The following is a 24,537-nucleotide window of genomic DNA, read 5'->3' as shown; positions in this document are numbered from 1 at the left end:
TAAAATCCCAACTTCAATTAGGTATTTATCATTTGTTTTAGGTAGAATGAGAAAGAATTTGAATCTTGTTCAGACTTTAGGGGCCCGTCCACACCATGTCATTGCAATAATGTGAAGCCATTTAACTAGCACACCAACCTTCTCTGTGTTCCCTCAGCTCCCGTGGGAGACACTTAGGGTCGTGTCTTTACCTCCAGTGCCGGTGCTACTAGAGCTATCATGTAAGTTTGGGATCTTTGGGGGCATTGTCCCCCCCCCCTTCCCTTTCCAGCTCTCAATCATCATCATTGCTATATTTTCTGATACTTGTATATTTTTACAGATACATATCACACATTTACTCCTGAAGAAGTGGTGTAACCAATCCACGAAACGCGTAGAGTTCATGATGTCATGATTTGTATTTCAGTACTTTTATACTTTTTGGAATTTTTTGCCTTGTGGGTTGTATTGTATCTAGATTTGGGGATTACTTACCAGCTCTCAAACTCCTTTGTATTTATACAATATTTTGTCATGTTGGCATATCTGTATGTACTAATAAATGTGTTTATTTTGGTCCAATCAGCCTTGCAATGTCTCTCATTCAAAGTCCCAACTTCTCTTTTTTTATTCCCATTTAACTAGCACACCAACCTACCTTGCAGATAGCCGTGCATCAACCTTAAACACTGAAGTGTGTATTGCTAGGATAGGCCAGTTTTAGCTTCCTTGTGTGTTACATGTTGCATATTTACCTTCAGAGCCGTTTCACACTGGGGCGACTTGTCAGGCGACTTGGTTGCCTGACAAGTCGCCGTGGGTCGCCTGCCATAGATTAGCACAGGACCTGTTCTAATAGGAGCGACACAAGTCGCTCAGACTTAGAAAAAGGGTCCTGTACTACTTTGGGGCGACCTGCATTGACTTCAATGATATGAAGTCCGTGCATGCCGCTCCGAGGTCGCGGCGCGCGCTGTGCACCGTGACTTCACAGGTTGCCCCGGAAAGTCGGGTCACCTGTATGTGAACCGGCTCTTAGAGTGCTGATGGTCCCAAATGTGTCGTAAATTACAGAAAGTATTATTTATTTTGCCATTGTTGCGGTTTCCTAAGCTGGCCATACATTATACAGTTTTCTTATTTAATTTCCTATAGATTTACCTTCAACCATGTAGAACCAAGGGCCTGCTAGATTGCATACAAATTATAAGTGTTTAGTTTCGACCTCCTATTATATGGTTTTGGTAAATCTAAAGGAAAGTTGTACAAGAAGATTGTATAATTTATGGCCAGATTTAGTTTGTCTTAGTTAAATCTTGGCTTGCGTCCTTCCATCCATGAAGGTTCAGCAGTTTCTCAGCCGGCACTGTGAATAGTGAAGTGAACCTCGTGACTATAGCGGGGGAAACATTAGCTATTCAATGGAGGTGACCATTAACCTGTACAGGGGACACTCGGCTTTCTGTAGCAAGGTGACCTCTCCCGTAGAGGATGGAAATCACCGTACCTGGATAAAACATCTCAACGTCTCTTTTCTTTCCTTCCAGCTGGAAGACTGCACTCTCCAGTTATCCACCAATGGAAACTACCTGGATATAGAACTCTCCCTGGCTGAGCAAAGGGATTACCTGGAAGCTTTCTTTGAAGACATCAGGTAAGAACTAGACATTTTTTTTTTTTTTACATGGTTTGAATTCAACTTTTCCGGATATCATGCGCTGCATTTTGCTGCAAACATAACTATATTGGTTATTCAATTGCTACAGTCAATGCAAACTGTTGTCTTCATTATTATTTATTTTTAATATTCAGCGTCACAAATGTTAAATCTTTCAGATTTCAAATGCTTTATCAAATCTTTGTTTGATTACAGTATTACACTAGACCCCGAATCTGTTAGAGTTAAATTATAAATCCATAACCATTTTTTTAAGGCTAATACCATCTTTTTGCAAAAATAATGAAATGCGCTCATATTGATTATTAATTAAAAAGTTGCATTAATTAGTTTGCATTGCAACCTTGATGTGTGGATAGCAGGTGCAGTGTTCAGTCTCCAGGAGGTTATCCCTCCAGTCATAGGTCCATATTGAGGTACAGACCCTCATGTATGGGGCTGATAGAAGTATCAATGGACCACTGAGAAGTACGTTTCACTCTCTCAAGGTGGCAGATGATGTTGTAGTCTGTGAAGCTTTCCAACTTTAATCTATGGATAGTGGGTGCAGTGTTTAGTTTCCTGCGGATTATCCCTCCAGCAATAGGTTCATATTGAGGTACGGGCTTTATGTATGGGACTGAGAGACATATCAATGGACCATTGAGAAATACGTGTCACTCTACTGTGGTGGCCAATAGGGCACATAGCCTGCAAAACATTTCTACCTTGATGTGTGGATAGCAGGTGCAGTGTTCAGTCTCCTGCAGGTTATCCCTCCAGTCATATGTCCATATTGAGGTACAGACCCTCATTTATGGGGCTGATAGAAGCATCAATGGACCACTGAGAAGTACGTTTCACTCTCTCAAGGTGGCAGATGAGGGTGTAGTCTGCGAAGCTTTGCAACCTTAATCTATGGATAGTGTTTGCAGTGTTTAGTTTCCTGCAGGTTATCCTTCCAGCAGTAGGTCCATATTGAGGTACAGACCTTAATTTATTGGGTTTGTCAAAGTATCAATGGACCATTGAGAAGTACGTGTCGCTCTACTGGGGTGACCAATGGGGCACAAAGCACCTGCTATCCACACATCAAGGTAGAAATGTTTTTCAGGCTATGTACCACATTGGCCACCACAGCAGAGGGACACCTACTTCTCAATGGTCCATTGATACTTCTATCAGCCCCATAAATGAGGGTCTGTACCTCAGTATGGACCTATGACTTGAGGAATAACCTGCATGAGACTGAACACAGCACCTGCTATCCACACATCAAGGTAGAAATGTTTTGCAGGCTGTGTGCAGTCTCATGCAGGTTATCCCTCCAGTCATAGGTCCATATTGAGGAACAGACCCTCAGTTATGGGGCTGATAGAAGTATCAATGGACCACTGAGAAGTATGTGTCCCTCTCCCGAGGTGGCAGATGAGGCTTGTAGTCTGCGAAGCTTTGCAACCTTAATCTACGGATAGTGGGTGCATTGTTTAGTCTCCTGCAGGTTATCCCTCCAGCAATAGGTTCATATTGAGGAACGGCCTTCATGTATGGGGCTGATAGACGTATCAATGGACCACTAAGAAGTACGTGTCACTCTACTGTGGTGGCCAATAGGGCGCATAGCCTGCAAAACATTTCTACCTTGATGTGTGGATAGTAGGTGCTGTGTTCAGTCTCATGCAGGTTATCCCTCCAGTCATAGGTCCATATTGAGGTACAGACCCTCATTTATGGGGCTGATAGAAGTATCAATGGACCACTGAGAAGTACGTGTCCCTCTCCCAAGGTGGCAGATGAGGCTTGTAGTCTGCAAATCTTTGCAACCTTAATCTGTGGATAGCAGGTGCATTGTTTAGTCTCCTGCAGGTTATCCCTCCAGCAATAGGTTCATATTGAGGAACGGCCTTCATGTATGGGGCTGATAGACGTATCAATGGACCATTGAGAAGTACATGCCACTTTGCCATGGTGGCAGATGTAGCTTATAGCCTACCAAGCATTCCAACCCTAATCAATGGATACCAAGGGGCTGTGTTCAGTCTCCTGTAGATGATCCCTCCAGCCGTAGGTCTGTATTGAGGTACAGACCTTCATTTATGGGGCTGAAAGAAGTATCACTGGACCACTAAGAAGTACATGTCCCTCTCCCGAGGTGGCAGATGAGGCTTGTAGCCTGTAAAGCTTTGCAAACTTAATCTATGGTTAGCAGGTGCAGTGTTTTTAGTCTCCTGCAGGTTATCCCTCCAGCAGTAGGTCCATATTGAGGTATGGACCTTTATTGATAGACGGACCACTGATAAGTACACGTCGCTCTGCTGTGGTAGCCAATGGGGCATGTAACCTGCAAAGCATTGCAACTTTGATCTTTTGAAAGATCCATCTGTAGGTCCGTATTAAAGTACAGAAATTCAGTTACAGGGCTTAAAAAGGTAGCAATGGACCACTGAGAACTATGTGTCTTTTTCATCCCTGGTTTTGGTGTGATCCTTCTCCTCCCACTAGCCCGTAAAGCCCCACATTTTTCTATCCTCTATTTTTTGTATAGCAATGGACCACTGAGAACTATGTGTCCCTCTGCCATGGTGGCATTTGCTGCCAGAGCTAAATTAGATCGCATTCACAGGAAGCCTTGTGTTTTTATGAATGAATACAAGGCTTCCTCTGATTGGCTGAGGTGGAGATTGTGACATCATCTGCCTGCCCCTCCACTTCAGTCAATCAGAGGAAGCTTTGCATTCATTAATAAAATACAAGACTTCCTCTGCATGGCTGAGCAGTGCTCAACCTGACTTGGTTTTATTCTGGCAACAGATGGAAAGTACCCATACCACTGCTGGAATGCAGCGCTGTATACTGTATATAGCTGATACATGCAGTTTGTACAGCAATGACTGTGAATGCAGCAGTTGATAAAAGGTAATAGTTAATTTGGGCCAGCTTGGCCCAAACCAGCTATTTTTTTTTTTTTACAAACAAGGTTGCTCTTTATTGAAAAAAAAAACAAGGTAAAAACAGTATACAGTAAGTGTGTAGACAATGGCCACCATGAGAGCAAACGGGAAGTAGCAATCCCAAAACATCAGTACATTGAGAGTAGGCAACAACAAGGCACAGTGGGAGCACAATACAGTGATACGACAGCAAGATACAAGGAGGTCAAGTAAGATCCCTGAGAGAACCAGTAGATCAGTATGCAATACACAACCAGTGAATAGGAAATCAAGTTACATTATCTACCCATGGTTGCCAAATCTTATCATATTTGCGGGGGCAATTTCTAGCAATGTAGGTAAGTTTATACATGGGGAGGGCCCCGTTAACCAGGACCTTCCACGCCGACAGCGTGGGAGGGGAGGGGGAACCCCACCGCAGAATTATCTCTTTCCTGGCATAATACAGTACCAAAGATAGCATTAACCTCGAGTATTTAGAGCGCCTGACCTGGTCCGGGATGTCCAGAAGCGCCAGCTCCGGGGTGCACACAACCCTAAGTTCTAGGCGGGTGTTCAGAACTTCAAACACCTCACCCCAGAACTCCGCCACGCGCGGGCAGTCCCAGAACATGTGCATGTAGGAGCCCTCAGACAGCAGACACCTAGGGCAGTCAGCCGAACGTGCAGGATACATTCTGTGCAGTCTCGAAGGAGTGAAGTAAACCCTATGCAGAAATTTAGTGTAGATGAGCTTGTCTCTGGCAGCTATAACTGAGCTCGAGCCCCGTCCCAAGCAGTCGTCCCAATCCTCCCTATCCAAGCCAGGTACATCCGCAGACCAACGCCGCCACAGGCGCTCCAGGGCCGGAGAGGCCTCAACAAGGAGGGTGGAATAAAGGACGGATAACGGTTTGGGAAGCTCAGCCTGCGCGAGGACATCCTCCAGGCGGTCAGTCTGGAGAACTGGAGTGGTCGGGAACTGGGCACGGATCGCATGGCGCAATTGAAGATAGCGGAACCCAATCCAACGGGGGAGGTCAAAGGAGCCACGCAAGTCCTGAAGCGTGCGCAACTCGCCAACTGGCATAATATCCCTTAGCCTGCGAATTCCACGGTCAGCCCAGACCTGCGGATCCGGAAGCGTCCGCAGATGAGGGAGGGAGGGATTGCCCCACAAAGGCTGATAGGGGGACCAAGTATTAGGTTGGAGAAACCGCGCACGAGCCGCCGTCCAAACCCTGAGGGTAGATCTAGTAGGCAGTGGTAGAGACGGATATGCCCGCACTCCCCGATACGGCAGATTGCCGAGGCCCGCCAGGGAGCCCAAGCAAGCAGCCTCCAGGCACGTCGCTGCATTAGATCGGGAGCCCGCGAACCACCAATGGACAGTGACCAGGACTGCCGCCCAAAAGTAAAGCTTAAAATGAGGAAGAGCTAAACCCCCCGACGACACTGGCAGTTGTAATGTAGACCGCGCCAACCGGGGATGCGAACCAGCCCATAAAAAGGAGCCGACGCAAGCGTCGAGGTCACGAAAAAAGCCGGCCGGGATCCACACCGGGGACTGGCGAAATACATACAGGAATTTTGGCAAAAAAATCATCTTAACGATATTAATACGGCCCAGTAGGTTCAATGGTAGAGATCCCCAACCTGCGCAGCGGTCGCGAAGACGGTCCAATATAGGGGTAACGTTGCGGGAGAGATAGTCGCCACTGTTCTTGGTAATCCGGATCCCCAGATATTTAAATTCGTCCACCCACATCAAAGGAGAAGGGGCCGCCAAGGCCCGCGCATCCGAATCGAGGGGGAACAGCACCGATTTGGACCAATTAATACATATCCCCGAAAACCTGCCAAATGTTTTGAAAATGGCCAGAGCGGCCTGCAGGGACGAGGACGCATCCGCCAGATACAGCAAGGTGTCATCGGCGTAGAGGGACACCTTCTCCTCTAGGGAGCCCAGCCTCCAACCGCGAACATCCTCCGAGGAGCGAACCAGGGCCGCCAGCGGCTCCAAAGCCAGGGCAAATAGCCCAGGGGAAAGCGGGCAGCCCTGCCTCGTCCCCCTGCCCAGAGGGAAAGCCGCAGAGGCGACGCCATTCGTGCGGACCCGAGCCGACGGTCGTCTATAGAGCAGGCGCAACCAACCCAGAAAGCGAGGACCAAACCCGAAGCGACGGAGCACCGACCAGAGATACGGCCACTCGACCGAATCAAAAGCCTTCTCCGCATCCAGAGAGGCCACCACCCGCTGCCCAGGATTGAGATGGGGAGCAGAAAGGTTGAGGTGAAGACGACGGAGATTAATGTCCGTCCCCTTCCCCGGCATAAAACCAGTCTGATCCACATGCACAAGGTCCTCAATGACCGAGGACAAACGAATGGCCAAGACCTTGGCCAGAAGCTTGGCATCAGCGTTCAGTAAGGATATAGGGCGATACGAGGAGCAGTCCTCCGGGTCCTTACCAGGCTTAAGGATGAGCACTATGAGGGCCTCGGAGAAAGAGTCCGGCAAGGCACCCAGGTCCGCAAACTTAGTCAAGAGATCCACCAGGCGAGGCGCCAGGGGTTCCTGGAACGTAGAATAAAATTCTACTGGGATACCATCTGGGCCCGGAGCCTTGCCAGGCTGCATCCTCGACAACGCCATCTGAACCTCCTCCAAGGTGATGGGTTTATCCAAGCGTGCCCTAGTCTCCGCATCCAACTCCGGGAGGGAGACACCATCCAGATAACTCTCCAAATCATCATCAGCATAGTTCACCCTAGAGGTGTATAGCGTCCGATAATAATCTAGAAAACAAGAATTTACATCAGAAACATCAGATACCATGTCGCCCGAAGGGGATCGGATCCGACCTATATGCGTGACCGGAGTCTGTTCCCTCGACAACCAGGCCAACAGACGGCCATTTTTGTCCCCATGTTCAAAAATCCGTTGAGCTGTCGAGAGAAGGGACTTCTCCGTGGCAGCAGCCCTGTAAACCGAGAGCTCCCGCAACGCACGTTGGAAGGATGAATAACGGGCCGCATCAGGGGCCGCTACATATAATTCCTCCGCTGAGCGAAGGGATGCCTCCAGCTGCTCCAGAGACTGCACAGAATTCCTGCGAGCTGCCGCAATACGGGTAATATACACTCCTCTCAACCAGGCCTTGAAGGCATCCCAAAGGACCAGAGGGTCAGGGTGCTCGAGATTGCGCGACCAAAAAGTGGACAATTCAACCGGCATAACTTCCATAATAGAGGGCTCCGATATCCAATATCTAGACAGCCGCCACCCTCCACTCGGCCTCCCATCAGACAACCGGAGAGAAAGCGATAAGGGAGCATGGTCAGAGATGCCTCGGGGCAAAATAGAGGCAGCCGCAACCATTTTAACAACCTCCATAGAGGCCAGCGCCAAATCTATGCGGGAGAAAGTCCGATGAGAGGCCGAGTGGCACGTAAACGCCCGATCCGACGGGTGTAAGCTCCGCCAGACATCCACCAGAGAAAAGGTGGACATCCAACGGGCCAAGGCGTCAGACCAGACCGAGGGAGGGTGAAGGCGATCCAGATCCGGAGTGGGAGACATGTTAAAGTCTCCCAGCAATAGCACATTAACCACATCATACGAGACAATCAATTGCATAAGAGTGTAGAGGAAGGCATGATCAACCGGAGGAGGCAAGTAAAGACCCACCAACAAAAAGGGCACAGAATGTATGATAGCATGTAGCAGCACATACCTCCCGGCCGGGTCAGTCCTAACCTCCAGCAGCCGAAAAGGCAGGGATCGATGCACGAGGACGCTAACCCCCCTGGCGTAGCATGAATACGTGGAGTGATAGTGGGCGCCCACCCAGGCCCGCCTAAGACCCCGAGTACGAGATCCCAACAGGTGGGTTTCCTGCAACACACAAATGTGCGGGGCATACCTGCGCAGAAAGGTAAAAACCAAGGAGCGTTTAACCGCAGAGTTCATACCCCGCACATTCCAGGAAATCACATCAACCTTCGCCATTATCACCCAGGGGGACCAGTAAGGAAGGATAGGCCCACACCACCACTCCACCGAAAGCCGGGGGGCCAGGCCACCCGCACACCATCCAGACCCCCTCAAGGGTCCCACAGAGGGCCGGAGCCACACCAGGCACAAAATAAAGAGCAACCAGAAAAACACAACCTTGTACATACAAACCCCTGAGCTCGCAGGTTATCCAAAAATGAACAACAAAAAAAAATGCAGCATGCGAGTCAGAACAAAACAACCCACGGTCCCCCCCCCCCACCCCGCCAGACCCAAAAACAAGGGCAGGCATGGATCCCCTAACACCCCACAACAAACAAGTCAAACAGGTGACGTGATACCAAGGGCCAACGGGCTCTCAGGTAAGGCAGGCACAACCGGTACCAGTCAAGTGCAGCTGCATGGTGCAGCCGAGAGCATCACAAACCGGATCCAAATCTGTAGGTCCAATGAGTTCAAGTCAGCCAGCCATTCATTCGACCGCAGGTGTAGACAGCAAACCTTGGGCGTCCAGGCGCAGGGCCGCAATCAATCCAACAAGGGTGGTGCAAGTCACCGCCAACATGGCAGCCAGGGCTCATGGAAAAAACCAGGAAGGGTAGAGCAAACAAGCCAGCGGTGACATATAGGTGATGTAAACAACGCTGGGCAACAGATACCCACTCAGCCACGGGGGGGAAGGCGCTCCAGCCAGTCCGATGCATCTCTAGGATCCGTGAAAAAACGTGTAGATTCACCATCAATCACTCGGAGTTTAGCCGGGAACAGCATATTATACTTGATGCCCCGAGACCGGAGCGCAGCCTTAACAGCATCAAAGGAACGGCGCTGCTTCTGTGTCTCCACGGTGTAATCTGGGAAGATCATGAGCTTGGCATTCTGGTAAGACAGAGACCCCGCCGCCCGAGCCGCCCGCAGGGTCTCATCCCGGTCCCTGAAATTCAGCAGTCTAAGGATCAGAGTGCGAGGGGGGGAGCCTTCCGGGCCCGGGCGAGGAGGGACCCGGTGAGCCCGCTCTACGGTGTAATGCTGGGAGTAGCGGGCCGCAGGCAGCAAGGACCGGAGCAGCTCCTCCACGAACAGCGTCGGGTCCCTACCTTCCGCCCCCTCCGGGAGTCCCACGATCCGGAGGTTGTTGCGCCGGTTGCGATTCTCGGCGTCCTCAGCGCGGAACTCCAGGGCCCTCACCTTGGTATGCAGGACCCGCAGGGAGGCCGTATGTTCAGCCACCACATCCTCCACCGGGCCAACACGCTGCTCCACCTCCGTGAGACGGGACCGGATCTTGTCAAAGTCCTGCCGCATCAGACAGACATCCAGTTGCACCGCCTCGATCTTCGTGGTGAGTGCCGTCTGGCAGGCCACTATGGCCGTCATGACCTCCGGGATGCCAGGCAGCGGGACCTCGGCAGCAGGGTGTTGCTCCATCTGAGAGGCCATTTTGCAGGAAGGGCAAGGCGGCTGCGGCCTAGTCTGCGCGGGAGCGGGCGCCTCGGGGGACTGCACCGGCTGCGGAAAACGGAGCTTCTTCGCCCGCTGCGGTCGGGCGGATGATTGGCTGGGCATGCAGAGGACCGAAACGGCCAAGGTAAGTAGGAAAAGGAGTCACGGAGTATAGTCAGGATAAATCGCTCTCGGAGCTCTCAGCAGGCACGTCTGCTCAAGTCGCCATCTTGGACACGCCCCCCCAAACCAGCTATTTAAAGTGAACGGAAACGTGGAGTTAGGCCTTCACTAGCCAGGAACCTGGTTGAAGCATTTCATCCATATCTGGAATGCTTTAACCGGGTTTTTAATGTTATGTGCTGCATATTCCTAGATATTAAAGAGAGATATTTCTATTTTGGACGATGACGGTGAGTGCTGGTGCTTCTAAAATGATGGAGGAGAGGTGTTAGAACACATATGTCAAACACAAGGCCCGTGGGCCGAATCTGGCCGCCAGCCCTTGTCGTGTGGCTCTCACACCCAGTTTTGCAGCTGGAACGTGGTGGCATTCCATTCTGCCACATCCAGCTCTCACCCTCCGCTCCCCGCTGTCCCTTGTAAACACAGAAGCTTTCTGTGTATACAAGGACAGCTTTGCTCTCAGCGGCTCCCGGATCTAACAGAGAGAGCGATCTCCCTGCAAGGCGAGGCACAGCCGCCTACACAGGAAGGTACTAGAGCAGAATACATGGGTAGTAGTAGAGCCGTCTATACAGGGTGGTACAAGAGCCCGGCAAGGTAGGAGAGAGCAGAGATGCAAGAAAGCTTTGGAGGAGAAGCTGGGGTGGTTGGTGGGTATTGCACACTCTGCATAGCGCACCCCTGAGCTCTGCACTGTGCGCGTAGGGCACCCCTGAGCTCTGCACTGTGCGCGTAGGGCACCCCTGAGCTCTGCACTGTGCACGTAGGGCACCCCTGAGCTCTGCACTGTGCGCGTAGGGCACCCCTGAGCTCTGCACTGTGCGCGTAGGGCACCCCTGAGCTCTGCACTGTGCGCGTAGGGCACCCCTGAGCTCTGCACTGTGCGCGTAGGGCACCCCTGAGCTCTGCACTGTGCGCGTAGGGCACCCCTGAGCTCTGCACTGTGCGCGTAGGGCACCCCTGAGCTCTGCACTGTGCGCGTAGGGCACCCCTGAGCTCTGCACTGTGCGCGTAGGGCACCCCTGAGCTCTGCACTGTGCGCGTAGGGCACCCCATGAGCTCTGCGCTGTGCGCGTAGGGCACCCCATGAGCTCTGCGCTGTGCGCGTAGGGCACCCCTGAGCTCTGCGCTGTGCGCGTAGGGCACCCCTGAGCTCTGCGCTGTGCGCGTAGGGCACCCCTGAGCTCTGCACTGTGCGCGTAGGGCACCCCTGAGCTCTGCACTGTGCGCGTAGGGCACCCCTGAGCTCTGCCCTTTGAGGGCAACCATACTGATGATGTGGCCTGTGATAAAATTGCTTTGGACAACCCTGTGTAAGAAGATTTCATATTCCACTACAGGCTTATTTCCCCTCAGTTCCTCCACCACCAGGTGCAGGCTTTTATCAGTCCCTGACCACTCCTGGTATACCACACTCCAGTCCTTAGGAAGAAAGGAAAGTTGCTCACTGTAGCAAAAGCCAATGTTCAAATGTACGGACTCATTCGATGAACGAACTACACCATCTGGTGCTTCCAATACTAACGCGTTTCACTGGAGCTTATTCGTAGGGTTCAAATATGTGCTATGTAGTGAAACTGTAAATTTGGTAGCACCGGGTGGTTTACCTTGTGCCTCAAATGAGTCAATAAATTTGTACATTGGCTTTTGCTACAGTGAACAACTTCCCATTCTTCCAAGGGACTGGAGCATGTTCTAGGAGGAGAGGTGTTGCTGAGCACCCAATCACACTTTCCTGGATAAAGAGGTGGAATGGTTGAGGAGCACGAACGTTCAGCTGTGGGTTTGTCCATGTGATCTCTCAGATAGGTATGGAGATGATGGAAGGAAAATCTTTGTGGGCTATTTTTGATTCCTGGAGGCATCCATATTGTTAGGCTGGGCCGGTATTCACAGATAGGCAGCCTGCCCACTTCTGAAGGACCAATGACCACCTTCCACCCAGACGTCCTTGTGCCTCTTTCTATGAGAATCAGCAGCCTGAATGTTCCATCGCTGTATATAACCAGCAGGAAGCATTTTTTTAACAAACTGGTGTGTGAAACATCTTGAGAATCCCATGGGGAGCGCTCCACACGGCCTTGGGTTCTGGCATTCATGACGTCAACAATTCCCGGGAGTCTGGAACAGAGGAACGTGTTTTGTTGGGCCGGGAATGGAAAGCGATTCTGTTGCTTGGCATCTTTGGCTTGAGTTTTGCTCAGTCCGCGTCCTCCCAGCTCGTCGGATCGTTGTTATGTTGTTGCCTTAGCTTTTAATCATCTGGGTTTAATGTTGATTTTTCCCACTTGTCATCGGCTCCGCAACACTTGTAAACATTGCCGTGTATTAGGGCCGACCTCTGGGGAATGGTTTCAAATCCTAAAGGGATGTTCTGCTTTCAGCAGGTTTTTAGAACGTAATCGCAATGAGCGTCGTCAGTTTTGCGGTTTTGCCCTTTGTTTTTTCTCTGGCTCAGATACCGGGTTTCCAAACTTTGTCCTTTTCTGTCTGCGTATAATTCCTACTTTCAGTTGGGATTCTGTGTTTGAATGAGTTGCAGATTTTCTCTGTAAAGTGTAATCCATGAAGATTTGTTTCTGCTCCTTTTCTGGCATGGAAAATAAAGTGTGACCAATCCCTGACGAGTTAGGCTTACTTCAACCTTACATGGCGACCAAGCTCTGGCACATTTTTGGGCATTGCATGTAGCGCAGCTGATTAATTTCAGTGGGCTGCCATATGTGCAAGTTGTGGAAATTAAGTCCCAGACTTTTTTCCATAAATGCACCAAACCAGCACCACGTGGCTTGGCGCCAGGGGAGGACTGGGCCAGGGGGGCAATTGCCCCCTGGGCCGCTCTGATGCCTGGTTAAAAAAGGCTGCACTACTTCTGCCACAGACATGCCTAAAGTCCCCACTGCTAACTTACTGAGTGCGGGATGAAGACAAGGACAGAGCGCAGGCCTAATGGGGGGCTTTGTTCTAAGGTGCGTACTAGCACATTATGCCATTTGCCTTGCAGGGTTTTTTTTTTTTCTTTGTACTCGGGATACTACCGCTTTAACCGTTTTGATCACCCCTGTGTTAACCCCTTCCCTGTATTGTCATTATAACAGTAACAGTGTATATTTTTAGCACTGATTACTGTAGTAATGTCACTGGTCCCCCCAAAAGTGTCAAAAATGTCAGTTAGGGGTCCGATCTGTCCGCCGCAATATCACAATTCCGCAAAAAATCGCAGATCGCCGCCATTACTAGTAAAAAAATAAATAAATAAAAATGACATAAATCTTTCCCTAGTTTGTAGACGCGATAACTTTTTGCGCAAACCAATCAAAATACGCTTATTGCGATTTTTTTTTTTTTTTTTACCAAAAATATGTAGCAGAATACAAATTGACCTAAAATGATGAAAAGTTTAGATTTTTTTAGAAATGTTATATAGCAGAATGTGAAAAAATATAATTTTTTTTTCTTTTTTTTTCAGAATTATCGCTAATTTTTTTGTTTATAGTACAAAAAATAAAAAATCGCACAGGTGATCAAATAACCCCCCCCCCCCCCCCCCAAAAGAAGCTCTATTTGTGGGGAGAAAATGACGTCAATTTTATTTCCGTTCAGCATCGCACGACTGCGCAATTTTCTGTTAAAGTAAAGCAGTGCCGAATCGCAAAAAATGGCCTGGTCATTAAGGAGGCAAATCCTTCCAGTCCAGAAGTGGTTATCCTACATCAACAGAAACTGCCCCAAAAGTTTTACATGGACGGCTTAGCGGTCGGCGCCCCCCCCCCCCCCCCCCCCCCACACATAATGTTCTCTCCTTAGCCCAGGACCCCAGCCTCTCACCCCACATGGAATGCACATTATTATTTGGGTTATGGACTCCCGGATGGGGGTGGAAATGGGTTCGTTGCAAAAACCAATGTTATTTTATCTGCATTTCTACTTGTATTACTTGTCACTTTCTGAGAGATGGATGTGTTATAGCAGTGATGGTGAACCTTGGCATCCCAGATGTTTTGGAATTACATTTCCCATGATGCTCACCTACACTGCAGAGTGCGTAGTTTTGGAACTACATTTCCCATGATGCTCACCTACACTGCAGAATGCGTAGTTTTGGAACTACATTTCCCATGATGCTCACCTACACTGCAGAGTGCGTAGTTTTGGAACTACATTTCCCATGATGCTCACCTACACTGCAGAGTGCGTAGTTTTGGAACTACATTTCCCATGATGCTCACCTACACTGCAGAGTGCATAGTTTTGGAACTACATTTCCCATGATGCTCACCTACACTGCAGAGTGCGTAGTTTTGGGACTACATTTCCCATGATGCTCACCTACACTGCAGAGTGCGTTGTTTTGGAACTACATTTCCCATGATGCTCACCTACACTGCAGAGTGCGTAGTTTTGGAATTACATTTCCCATGATGCTCACCTACACTGCAGAGTGCGTAGTTTTGGGACTACATTTCCCATGATGCTCACCTACACTGCAGAGTGCGTAGTTTTGGAACTACATTTCCCATGATGCTCACCTACACTGCAGAGTGCGTAGTTTTGGAACTACATTTCCCATGATGCTCACCTACACTGCAGAGTGCGTAGTTTTGGAACTACATTTCCCATGATGCTCACCTACACTGCAGAGTGCGTAGTTTTGGAACTACATTTCCCATGATGCTCACCTACACTGCAGAATGCGTAGTTTTGGAACTACATTTCCCATGATGCTCACCTACACTGCAGAGTGCGTAGTTTTGGAACTACATTTCCCATGATGCTCACCTACACTGCAGAGTGCGTAGTTTTGGAACTACATTTCCCATGATGCTCACCTACACTGCAGAGTGCATAGTTTTGGAACTACATTTCCCATGATGCTCACCTACACTGCAGAGTGCGTAGTTTTGGAACTACATTTCCCATGATGCTCACCTACACTGCAGAGTGCGTAGTTTTGGGACTACATTTCCCATGATGCTCACCTACACTGCAGAGTGCGTTGTTTTGGAACTACATTTCCCATGATGCTCACCTACACTGCAGAGTGCGTAGTTTTGGAATTACATTTCCCATGATGCTCACCTACACTGCAGAGTGCGTAGTTTTGGGACTACATTTCCCATGATGCTCACCTACACTGCAGAGTGCGTAGTTTTGGGACTACATTTCCCATGATGCTCACCTACACTGCAGAATGCGTTGTTTTGGAACTACATTTCCCATGATGCTCACCTACACTGCAGAGTGCGTAGTTTTGGAATTACATTTCCCATGATGCTCACCTACACTGCAGAGTGCGTAGTTTTGGGACTACATTTCCCATGATGCTCACCTACACTGCAGAGTGCGTAGTTTTGGAACTACATTTCCCATGATGCTCACCTACACTGCAGAGTGCGTAGTTTTGGAACTACATTTCCCATGATGCTCACCTACACTGCAGAGTGCGTAGTTTTGGAACTACATTTCCCATGATGCTCACCTACACTGCAGAGTGCGTAGTTTTGGAACTACATTTCCCATGATGCTCACCTACACTGCAGAGTGCGTTGTTTTGGAACTACATTTCCCATGATGCTCACCTACACAGCAGAATGCGTTGTTTTGGAACTACATTTCCCATGATGCTCATGCACTCTTGCAGTGTGGTGGAGCATCATGGGAAATGTAGTTCCAAAACCTCTTGTGTGCCAAGGTTCGCTATCACTGTGTTCTAGCCATTTGTATTACCTTCACTATACCCAAGGTGTGATTCCTCATGACTTGTACCATGTCTTTGTTTTGTTACAATAAAGGAACAGTTTGGTTGTTAAAAGTAACGCAGTGCCGTATCGCAAAAAATGGCCTGGTCATAAAAGGGGGGTAAATCTTCCAGGGCCAAAGTGGTTAAAATCCGGGAGCCATCTGAACTATATGCTAACGGCAGCTGCCAGCTTCTTGTAACCCCCTGAGTAGCAGGACGTTTATAAACGTCTCTCAGCAGGTAAGCGGTTAATGGAGGCTTGTTTATGGCAGTTGCTGGTATTCCAGCGATGATAATAGGGGAACATTATGTAGCGATTTTTCCCTCTGAGTAGCGCTTAGCGGAGGTCTCTTATAAGGCGGCTGCCAGCTGTGCTCATTAATGCAGGAAGTGAGTGTTGTAACCTCCAGAAAGGAAGGAGAGATCTGACATGTGCTCTGCGGTCGGATGATATAAATACCACATGCGGGACGCAATACAGCCATGCAGCGTGATGTCAGTAATTACACGGCGCGGAGGAAGCGGCTCCTGTAATCGAGGCGTTGGGTGGTGCTGCTGCTGGAGCCCACTACTACTGTACAACTGTCTGTACGGGATTGTACACTCCCCGCCGGGGGCCCCAGATGTGCAGGGGGAAGGATTGGACATCTGTAGGGATGAATGCTAATAAAAGCCTTCAGTCAACAGATGCAGGGTCCATTTACACTGAACGCACCGCCGCCAGTGTGCACTGGGAGGACGCAGTGTCAAGGCGTTGATCCTGCCACATCTTTTTTTTTTTTTTTTGGTTGAACTTTATTGAAATACCGCAAGTGACATTTTATTAAAGTGTTTGTAAAGCTCAGACATGAAATATGAGCAAAGCCAGGGGTGGGCAGGAGGGGTGGCTGCCCTGGGCGCAATGGATTATTGCAGGGACGAGGGGGTGCAGTTTACCATCTGTGCCCTGGCCGCCGGATGACCTTGTCCCGGCACAGCTCATGCACACAGCGCAGTTGCTCCAGAGCTTAGTAAATAAGGTAAAGCTTTATTTTGCTGCATAAAACCATTGCGCCCAGGGCAGCATCCCCTCTTGCCCATCCCTTGTCCCAACCCCTGAACAAAGCTTATGCCTCTATAGCACATGTGTCAATCACAAGACCCATGGGCTGAATCCGGCCCTCCAGGCTGTGACGGCACTCACTGTCACTGGGAGTGAAAGACAGATACTTAATGGACACTGAGAATATGGTTTGGATAACTTCAAATGGGAGAGTAATATTTATCAACAATATCTCTCAAGAAATATGAAGATTTGATGCCACTTTACACTGCGAGACCTATAGCCTGTTGTCATGAAAGTCTGTGACTCCTAAGTAATCAAAGCAATGCTTAGATATGTATTCCATGTACTTCAATGTAGGAGACGGACAGATTGTCACTGGCAGGCTCTCCCTATTGTCTATGTATTGAGGTGTGATGGGGATTGCGTTAAGTCTGTCTTTTCCATTGTTAAAGGTTAATGACCTCGCATTGTTTCTGTCCAGATGGCTAGATAATTAGTTCAGGTTAATTCTGTTTCTGTATACAATTTCATCTGCATAGGATAATGTAATCAGGCAACCCCTGACCTGTGTGTGGTAATCTGATCAGGAGGGGAGGTCCACGCTGTATATGAATTTTGTGTGACTGTTCAATAAACTGAGATTTCAGTACAAGCTAAGTTGTTGGCTAGCTTTGTATGAGGGCGGCTGGGAAAATCTGATATCTATGTTCATGACTGGGAGGAAGCTGTATACTGACGGAAGACCACAAGTACAGTGAGGGTTGGCGTTCCGTTACACAGGCTATTTCATGTGGTCCTCCAACCTCTCCTGCAGTTGCGGCACCCCCCTCATCTCTGCCCCTCCTCCCTGTCTCAGCAGTTGGCAGCAGAAAGGAGGACAGAACTCCTCCAGATCCTGTGCTTCTCCATGTAGCTACGGAGAGGCTTGTTTCTGGTCCCTCTCCCCCCTCCCCTGGTCTCACCATTCTCAGTCTTTTATTGATCAGGAGCTGACTGGACTGGCTTCCAATTAGGTGACCACTGTGACTGCATGATTGGGTTGATCATTCTGGCCCCTGGGCGTACACATGCTGAATCTGGACGTGAGGGGGTTATTAAAAAAAAAAAAAAGGCATTTAATTTTTTTGTTGCACTGAAGCCGATAGTGGGTGCATTGCTCTCGTTCCTGCAGACTCTTCCTCCAACCCCAGGTACCAAGGTAAGGACCTTTTAGCTATGGGGCTGGAGGAAGTATCAGTGGCCTACAAGAGAGGTGACGTCATCTCGCTTGTACTTAATGGAGAACTATCAGTCCCTCCGCTGCAGTGGCAGATGAGGCTTGTAGCTTTTTCATTCATAGATCCCTGTGAATGAATGACGTGGCTGTGTTGGCGGAGCCAAATGCAATCCATGACAGGAGCCTAGGGAAAGAAGAACCCATAAAGTGTGGAGGGGAAGGAGTGGTGGGCTGCAGATTGTGACAGTTTCTTTTAGCACCCTAAGGCTACATGCACATGGGGGCATTTATCCGTGCAGCATATATTATAGACACTGTGTATTTCTGGTGTCCTGGATGTCCTAGAGCACCTGCAAGCAGCTATGCGCCGCTATTTGCATCTAGTAGCCTTCAAGTTGTGAGTAGTCTTCTTTATACACTATATTTCCCGTCCCCCATTGCTCTTGTGGATTAAATATACACTATATTACCAAAAGTATTGGGACGCCTGCCTTTACACGCACACATGAACTTTAATGGCATCCCAGTCTTAGTCCGTAGGGTTCAATATTGAGTTGGCCCACCCTTTGCAGCTATAACAGCTTCAACTCTTCTGGGAAGGCTGTCCACAAGGTTTAGGAGTGTCTATGGGAATGTTTCACCATTCTTCCAGAAGCACATTTGTGAGGTCAGGCACTGATGTTGAACTAGAAGGCCTGGCTCACAATCTCCGCTCAAATTCATCCCAAAGGTGTTCTATCGGGTTGAGGTCAGGACTCTGTGCAGGCCAATCAAGTTCCTCCACCTCAAACTCGCTCATCCATGTCTTTATGGACCTGGCTTTGTGCACTGGTGGGCAGTCATGTTGGACAGGAAGGGGCCATCCCCAAACTGTTCCCACAAAGTTGGGAGCATGAAATTGTCCAAAATGTCTTGGTATGCTGACGCCTTAAGAGTTCCCTTCACTGGAGGCCAGTTCAGTTCCTCCACTAGTCCAATAGACCTACATTGTCCAAGCCCTGATGAAGGTAGTTTTTGCTCCCCGAAACATGTTGGTTGTCTTTTGCCTTCTTGTTGTTACATTGATACAGTAAGGGATTTTGGACTCATTGACACTAATTCTCCGCTCTAATTCATCCCAAAGGTGTTCTATCAGGTTGAGGTCAGGACCTCAAGTTCCTCCACCTCAAACTCGCTCATCCATGTCTTTATGGTCCTTGCTTTGTGCACTGGTCCAAATCATTTGGTGGAGGGGGGATTATGGTGTGGGGTGGTTTTTTCAGGGGTTGGACTTGGCCCCTTAGTTCCAGTGAAGGGAACTCTTAAGGCGTCAGCATACCAAGAGATTTTGGACAATTTTATGCTCCCAACTTTGTGGGAACAGTTTGGAGATGGTCCCTTCCTGTTCCAACATGACTGAGCACCAGTGCACAAAGCAAGGTCCATAAAGACATGGATGAGCGAGTTTGAGGTGGAGGAACTTGAGGTCCTGACCTCAACCTGATAGAACACCTTTGGGATGAATTAGAGTGGATAATTAGAGTGTCAATGAGTCCAAAATCCCTTACGGTTTTCGACATAACAACAAGAAGGCAAAAGACAACCAACATGTTTCGGGGACCAACAACTCCCTTCATCAGGGCTTGGACAATGTAGGTCTATTGGACTCAATGCAGAAGCTTCTGAATATAAATCTGGTGGGGAAAAGTTGTGTGATTGCGTCTACCTCTATGGGAAAGTCTCAGCTGGGAGACAGATTTCCTGTTTCCCCTCATTAGAGTGCAACCTCTAGAAATCCAATGTGGAGCCCCTGGGAAGACGGTACAATGTATAGGAACGCATAGACACGAGAGAGAAACCAGGAAGGTCAACTGACAGCCAAGCCGGGGCCGGGAGTTTATATAGCGAGCTTCCTTCAAGCAGCAAAGTATATACAAAGAGAGGCCATTAAAAGGACTCCATCTCCAAAAATAAAATGCAGATTTGAACTTTCACTATAAGTTCACACTCTATGGATGCGTCCAAGCACGCATGTTCCTGCACATTTCCGGCAGACCAATTATTTCAGTGTGCTGTCAAATATGTCGGAATGCGCAACAACGTACAACAGGCATGAATTTTAAAATCACACTGCACCAAACTGCTTAGTACTGCGCTAAGGTTTGCTGGCCGCCAACGCCACCTGCGTTTGCTAGATGCGTGGGGGGGGGGGGGGTGCCATTAAGGATTAATAGCACCCCCACACATCTGCAGAGAGCGACGCGTTTCTGTGAGGTACAGGAAATTTCCCACACGGCAAGAGGAAATGATATGCTTGCCTCATCCCATGTCTGTGCTGCTGACTGTCCTTGGCCTCCCCGGCTGGAGTGTCCTGGCCCTCCCCCCAGGCCGCGACTGTCCCTGGCCCTCCCCCCAGGCCGCGACTGTCCCTGGCCCTCCCCCCAGGCCGCGACTGTCCCTGGCCCTCCCCCCAGGCCGCGACTGTCCCTGGCCCTCCCCCCAGGCCGCGACTGTCCCTGGCCCTCCCACCAGGCCGCGACTGTCCCTGGCACCCCACCCCAGGCCGCGACTGTCCCTGGCACCCCACCCCAGGCCGCGACTGTCCCTGGCCCCCCACCCCAGGCCGCGACTGTCCCTGGCCCCCCACCCCAGGCCGCGACTGTCCCTGGCCCCCCACCCCAGGCCGCGACTGTCCCTGGCTCCCCACCCCAGGCCGCGACTGTCCCTGGCCCCCCACCCCAGGCCGCGACTGTCTCTGGCCCCCCACCCCAGGCCGCGACTGTCTCTGGCCCCCCACCCCAGGCCGCGACTGTCTCTGGCCCCCCACCCCAGGCCGCGACTGTCTCTGGCCCCCCACCCCAGGCCGCGACTGTCTCTGGCCCCCCACCCCAGGCCGCGACTGTCTCTGGCCCCCCACCCCAGGCCGCGACTGTCTCTGGCCCCCCACCCCAGGCCGCGACTGTCTCTGGCCCCCCACCCCAGGCCGCGACTGTCTCTGGCCCCCCACCCCAGGCCGCGACTGTCTCTGGCCCCCCACCCCAGGCCGCGACTGTCTCTGGCCCCCCACCCCAGGCCGCGACTGTCTCTGGCCCCCCACCCCAGGCCGCGACTGTCTCTGGCCCCCCACCCCAGGCCGCGACTGTCTCTGGCCTCTCCCAGGCCGCGACTGTCTCTGGCCTCTCCCAGGCCGCGACTGTCTCTGGCCTCTCCCAGGCCGCGACGGTCTCTGGCCTCTCCCCGGCCGCGACTGTCTCTGGCCTCTCCCCGGCCGCGACTGTTCCTGGCCCCCTAGAAATGCCCACCTCTCCAGACTGACATTCACACATCAGGACATTTTGATAGTTGCATAACTCCTCCCAAAAGCCCGCCCATTGTCCTTGAGAGGAGTGCAGAGACAGGGTACTGTGATGCTTTCAGGGAGCTATGTACAGCCCCCTGCCAGCCCCTCCCACCAGCCGTGATCTGCCTGTATTGCATAGAGAAGCACAGAGACCCAGTGATGACCTAACTGGATCTTAAATAAGGTATGCAATAAAAAAATGTAACTAGCATGTTAATAGGGCAGATCAGGGAAGGGAAAATATAAAATTAAAGTGGTATTAGGCCAGGGTCACACTTTTTCATTTTTTGGTGTTTTTTGCAGGAACGCACTACAGTCCATTTACCATGGTTTTTCAGCCGCTGCTATTTTGGAAAGGGTCAGGGAGTTTATAAAACACAAAATGGTGCTTTTTGGTTCAATAGACTTCAATGGAGATGCGGCAGAAAAGCTTGGAGTGCGTTGATGCGTTTTGGGTTCTTTAATCAGCCCAACAACAAATTGGGCAAAAAAAAAAAAAAAAGCCTAAAAAACGCAAAAAGCATAAAAAAAAAAAAAAAAAAAAAGTCAAAGCGTGTGCAAAAACGCACCGCAAACAGCACTGCAAGAATGTATCAAAAGCAAACTGCACAGGTGTGAGCCAGGCCTTAACCACAAAAGCAATAGTTATTATATTGCAGCTTACCAATTCTTAGGTGTGATGGCTGCATTAGCTTTATTTTTCTAGTGATCCAGCAAGAAAGTCTGTTCTTTTTCAACAGAGCAAACTATCCTGCAGATGCAGCAGTTAGAGGGTTGGGAAAAACCATTTTACCACTGACAGTGTTGCTTACAGTAATCAGTTTTATTAATTGATGTAAAACCTTTATCGCAAAAGGAAACAAATCTGTTACTGCAACTGCTTATAAAGTATAAGCAGGAGTTTGGCTACAATTTGTTAGTGTAATTAAATCTGCTAGTCCATCTAACACTTCACTCCCCTGCAGACTGGCAATGATGCTGTCCAAAGGTGCCCACTGTGCTCCTTCATCCAGAGTGGGGGCGCTCTAATACAGGAGGTGTTACTGAATAGATCACCAGGGGGGGAAAAAGCCTAAATAAAAAAGAAAACGAATGCAGCTGCCACATCTAATGATTGGTTAGCTGCAGTTTATTACATTTTTGGAATTATTATCTCTTGAATAAAATATTGTCTAATTTCAGGAGTCCTTTTTATTCTTCCCTGAATCTCGGTGTGCTTTGTGTATTTCTTCCAGATCTGTGCAGTAATTCAGTGTGAGACTTCCTGTATAAAGACCGCTCACTGCTGCTCTCTCTCCTTGTGCAGGGGGACTGGTCTTGTCTCCGCCCCCTCCTGCATTTTTCTGCAGGCAGCCTGTAGTGGGTGGAGTCTGTTGGGCCCCTCCCACAGTTTTGCTTGCTCTCCTTGTGCAGGATGACTATTCTTGCCTCCGCCCCCTCCTGCATTTTTCTGCAGGCAGCCTGCAGTGGGTGGATCCTGCTGGGCCCCTCCCACATCTCTGCTCTCTCTCCTTGTGCAGGGGGACTGGTCTTGTCTCCGCCTCCTCTTGTAGTTTTCTGTAGGCTGCCTGTAGTGGGTGGATCCTGCTGGGCCCCTCCCACGTCTCTGCTCTCTCTGCTTGTGCAGGATAATTGGTCTTGCCTCCGCCCCTCCTGCATTTTTTTGCAGGCAGCCTGTAGTGGGTGGAGTCTGCTGGGCCCCTCCCACATCTCTGCTCTCTCTGCTTGTGCAGGATGATTGGTCTTGCCTCTGCCCCTCCTGCCTTTTTTTTGCAGGCAGCCTGTAGTGGGTGGAGTCTGCTGGGCCCCTCCCACAGCTCTGCTTGCTCTCCTTGTGCAGGGTGACTGGTCTTGTCTCCGCCCCCTCCTGTAATTTTCTGCAGGCAGACTGTAGTGGGTGGATCCTGTTCGGCTCTCCCACAGCTCTGCTCGCTCTCCTTGTGCAGGGGGACTGGTCTTGTCTCCGCCTCCTCCTGTAGTTTTCTGCAGGTGGCCTGTAGAGGGTGGAGTTTTTTGGGCCCCTCCCACAGCTCTGCTCTCTCTCCTTGTGCAGGGTGACTGATTTTATCTCCGCCTCCTCCTGCAGTTTTCTGTAGTGGGTGGACCCACTGGGCCCCTCCCACAGCTCTGCTCTCCCCTGCACAGGCCATGTATAGCACAGTGATGATGTCACTTCTACTTTTACAAGGTAATATCTGGATTTGCAAAAGCATTTGGTGCTCAGAAGGTGGTTTTATATTCTTTCGGCTATTGAGGAATATATTATTGTGAAAGTTTTTGTGCCCAGATTACAGCGTTAAACATTTTACCTGCTTGCTTCTCCTATAATGAGCACATACAGCCACTGATGAGTGCATGTATAATTACAGATTATATTTAGACTCCCTTTTCTTTTTTTTAAAACCTTAACACACATTGATAGGATTTTTTATGTCGCCCTGATCACATTTACACCCGGCACGCTCCTCGCCAACCCTGCCGCAGGTCAGACGCTCCTTCGTTCATCCACCTACAAGTGCAAATTTGTTTAGCAGGTGTTGTGCTTAATAAAGATTGATATTGACGATGGCAGGGCGCCTCTGTCCTTGTGTTTCTGCAGGACTCATTAGTATACGTGTGATGAGGACACTTTACTGGGTTTGCATCTTATAAGTCAATGAACTGTTTGCCAGAACGGGTGTTTTTATCAATGTCATCCGGCTTCACCCCCCCTGGAGGCTTCTGTGTGCGTCCCGGGGAGCAAAAATGGCGTTCTAATCCGGTGCTGTACTCATCTGGAAGCATCAGCTGCAAACTGAAGTAGCTGCTGGAAACTGAGGTCTAAACTTCAATGCAGGGACTGATGGAGATCGCATTTAAAGAGAAATTCACTCCTTCTTACCCTTATCCATAGTGCTATGCACAATCAGGGCTGCTGTAAGAAACCACGGTGCCCCATACAGCCAACTTGACAGGGACACCCCCCCCCCCCTCCCAAATGAATAGTTTTCTATGCTTCAGT

General features: G+C 49.8%; 1 protein-coding gene across 6 annotated transcripts in view; it reads left to right on the top strand.

Annotated features, from left to right (window-relative positions):
• The window catches only part of FHOD1 (formin homology 2 domain containing 1), a 246,311-nt gene that overhangs the window by 63,451 nt on the left and 158,323 nt on the right, over positions 1–24,537 (top strand). For all 6 annotated transcript variants that reach the window (XM_082270033.1, XM_082270037.1, XM_082270034.1 and 3 more), the window contains exon 2: positions 1,530–1,636. In XM_082270033.1, coding sequence (XP_082126159.1) covers positions 1,530–1,636 — 107 coding nt within the window. The remainder of the gene's footprint in view (positions 1–1,529; positions 1,637–24,537) is intronic.

Source organism: Pelophylax lessonae, assembly GCF_965119305.1.
Source record: "Pelophylax lessonae genome assembly, chromosome: 10".
Lineage (NCBI taxonomy): Eukaryota > Metazoa > Chordata > Amphibia > Anura > Ranidae > Pelophylax > Pelophylax lessonae.
This window is presented reverse-complemented; position numbering and strand designations above follow the sequence as displayed.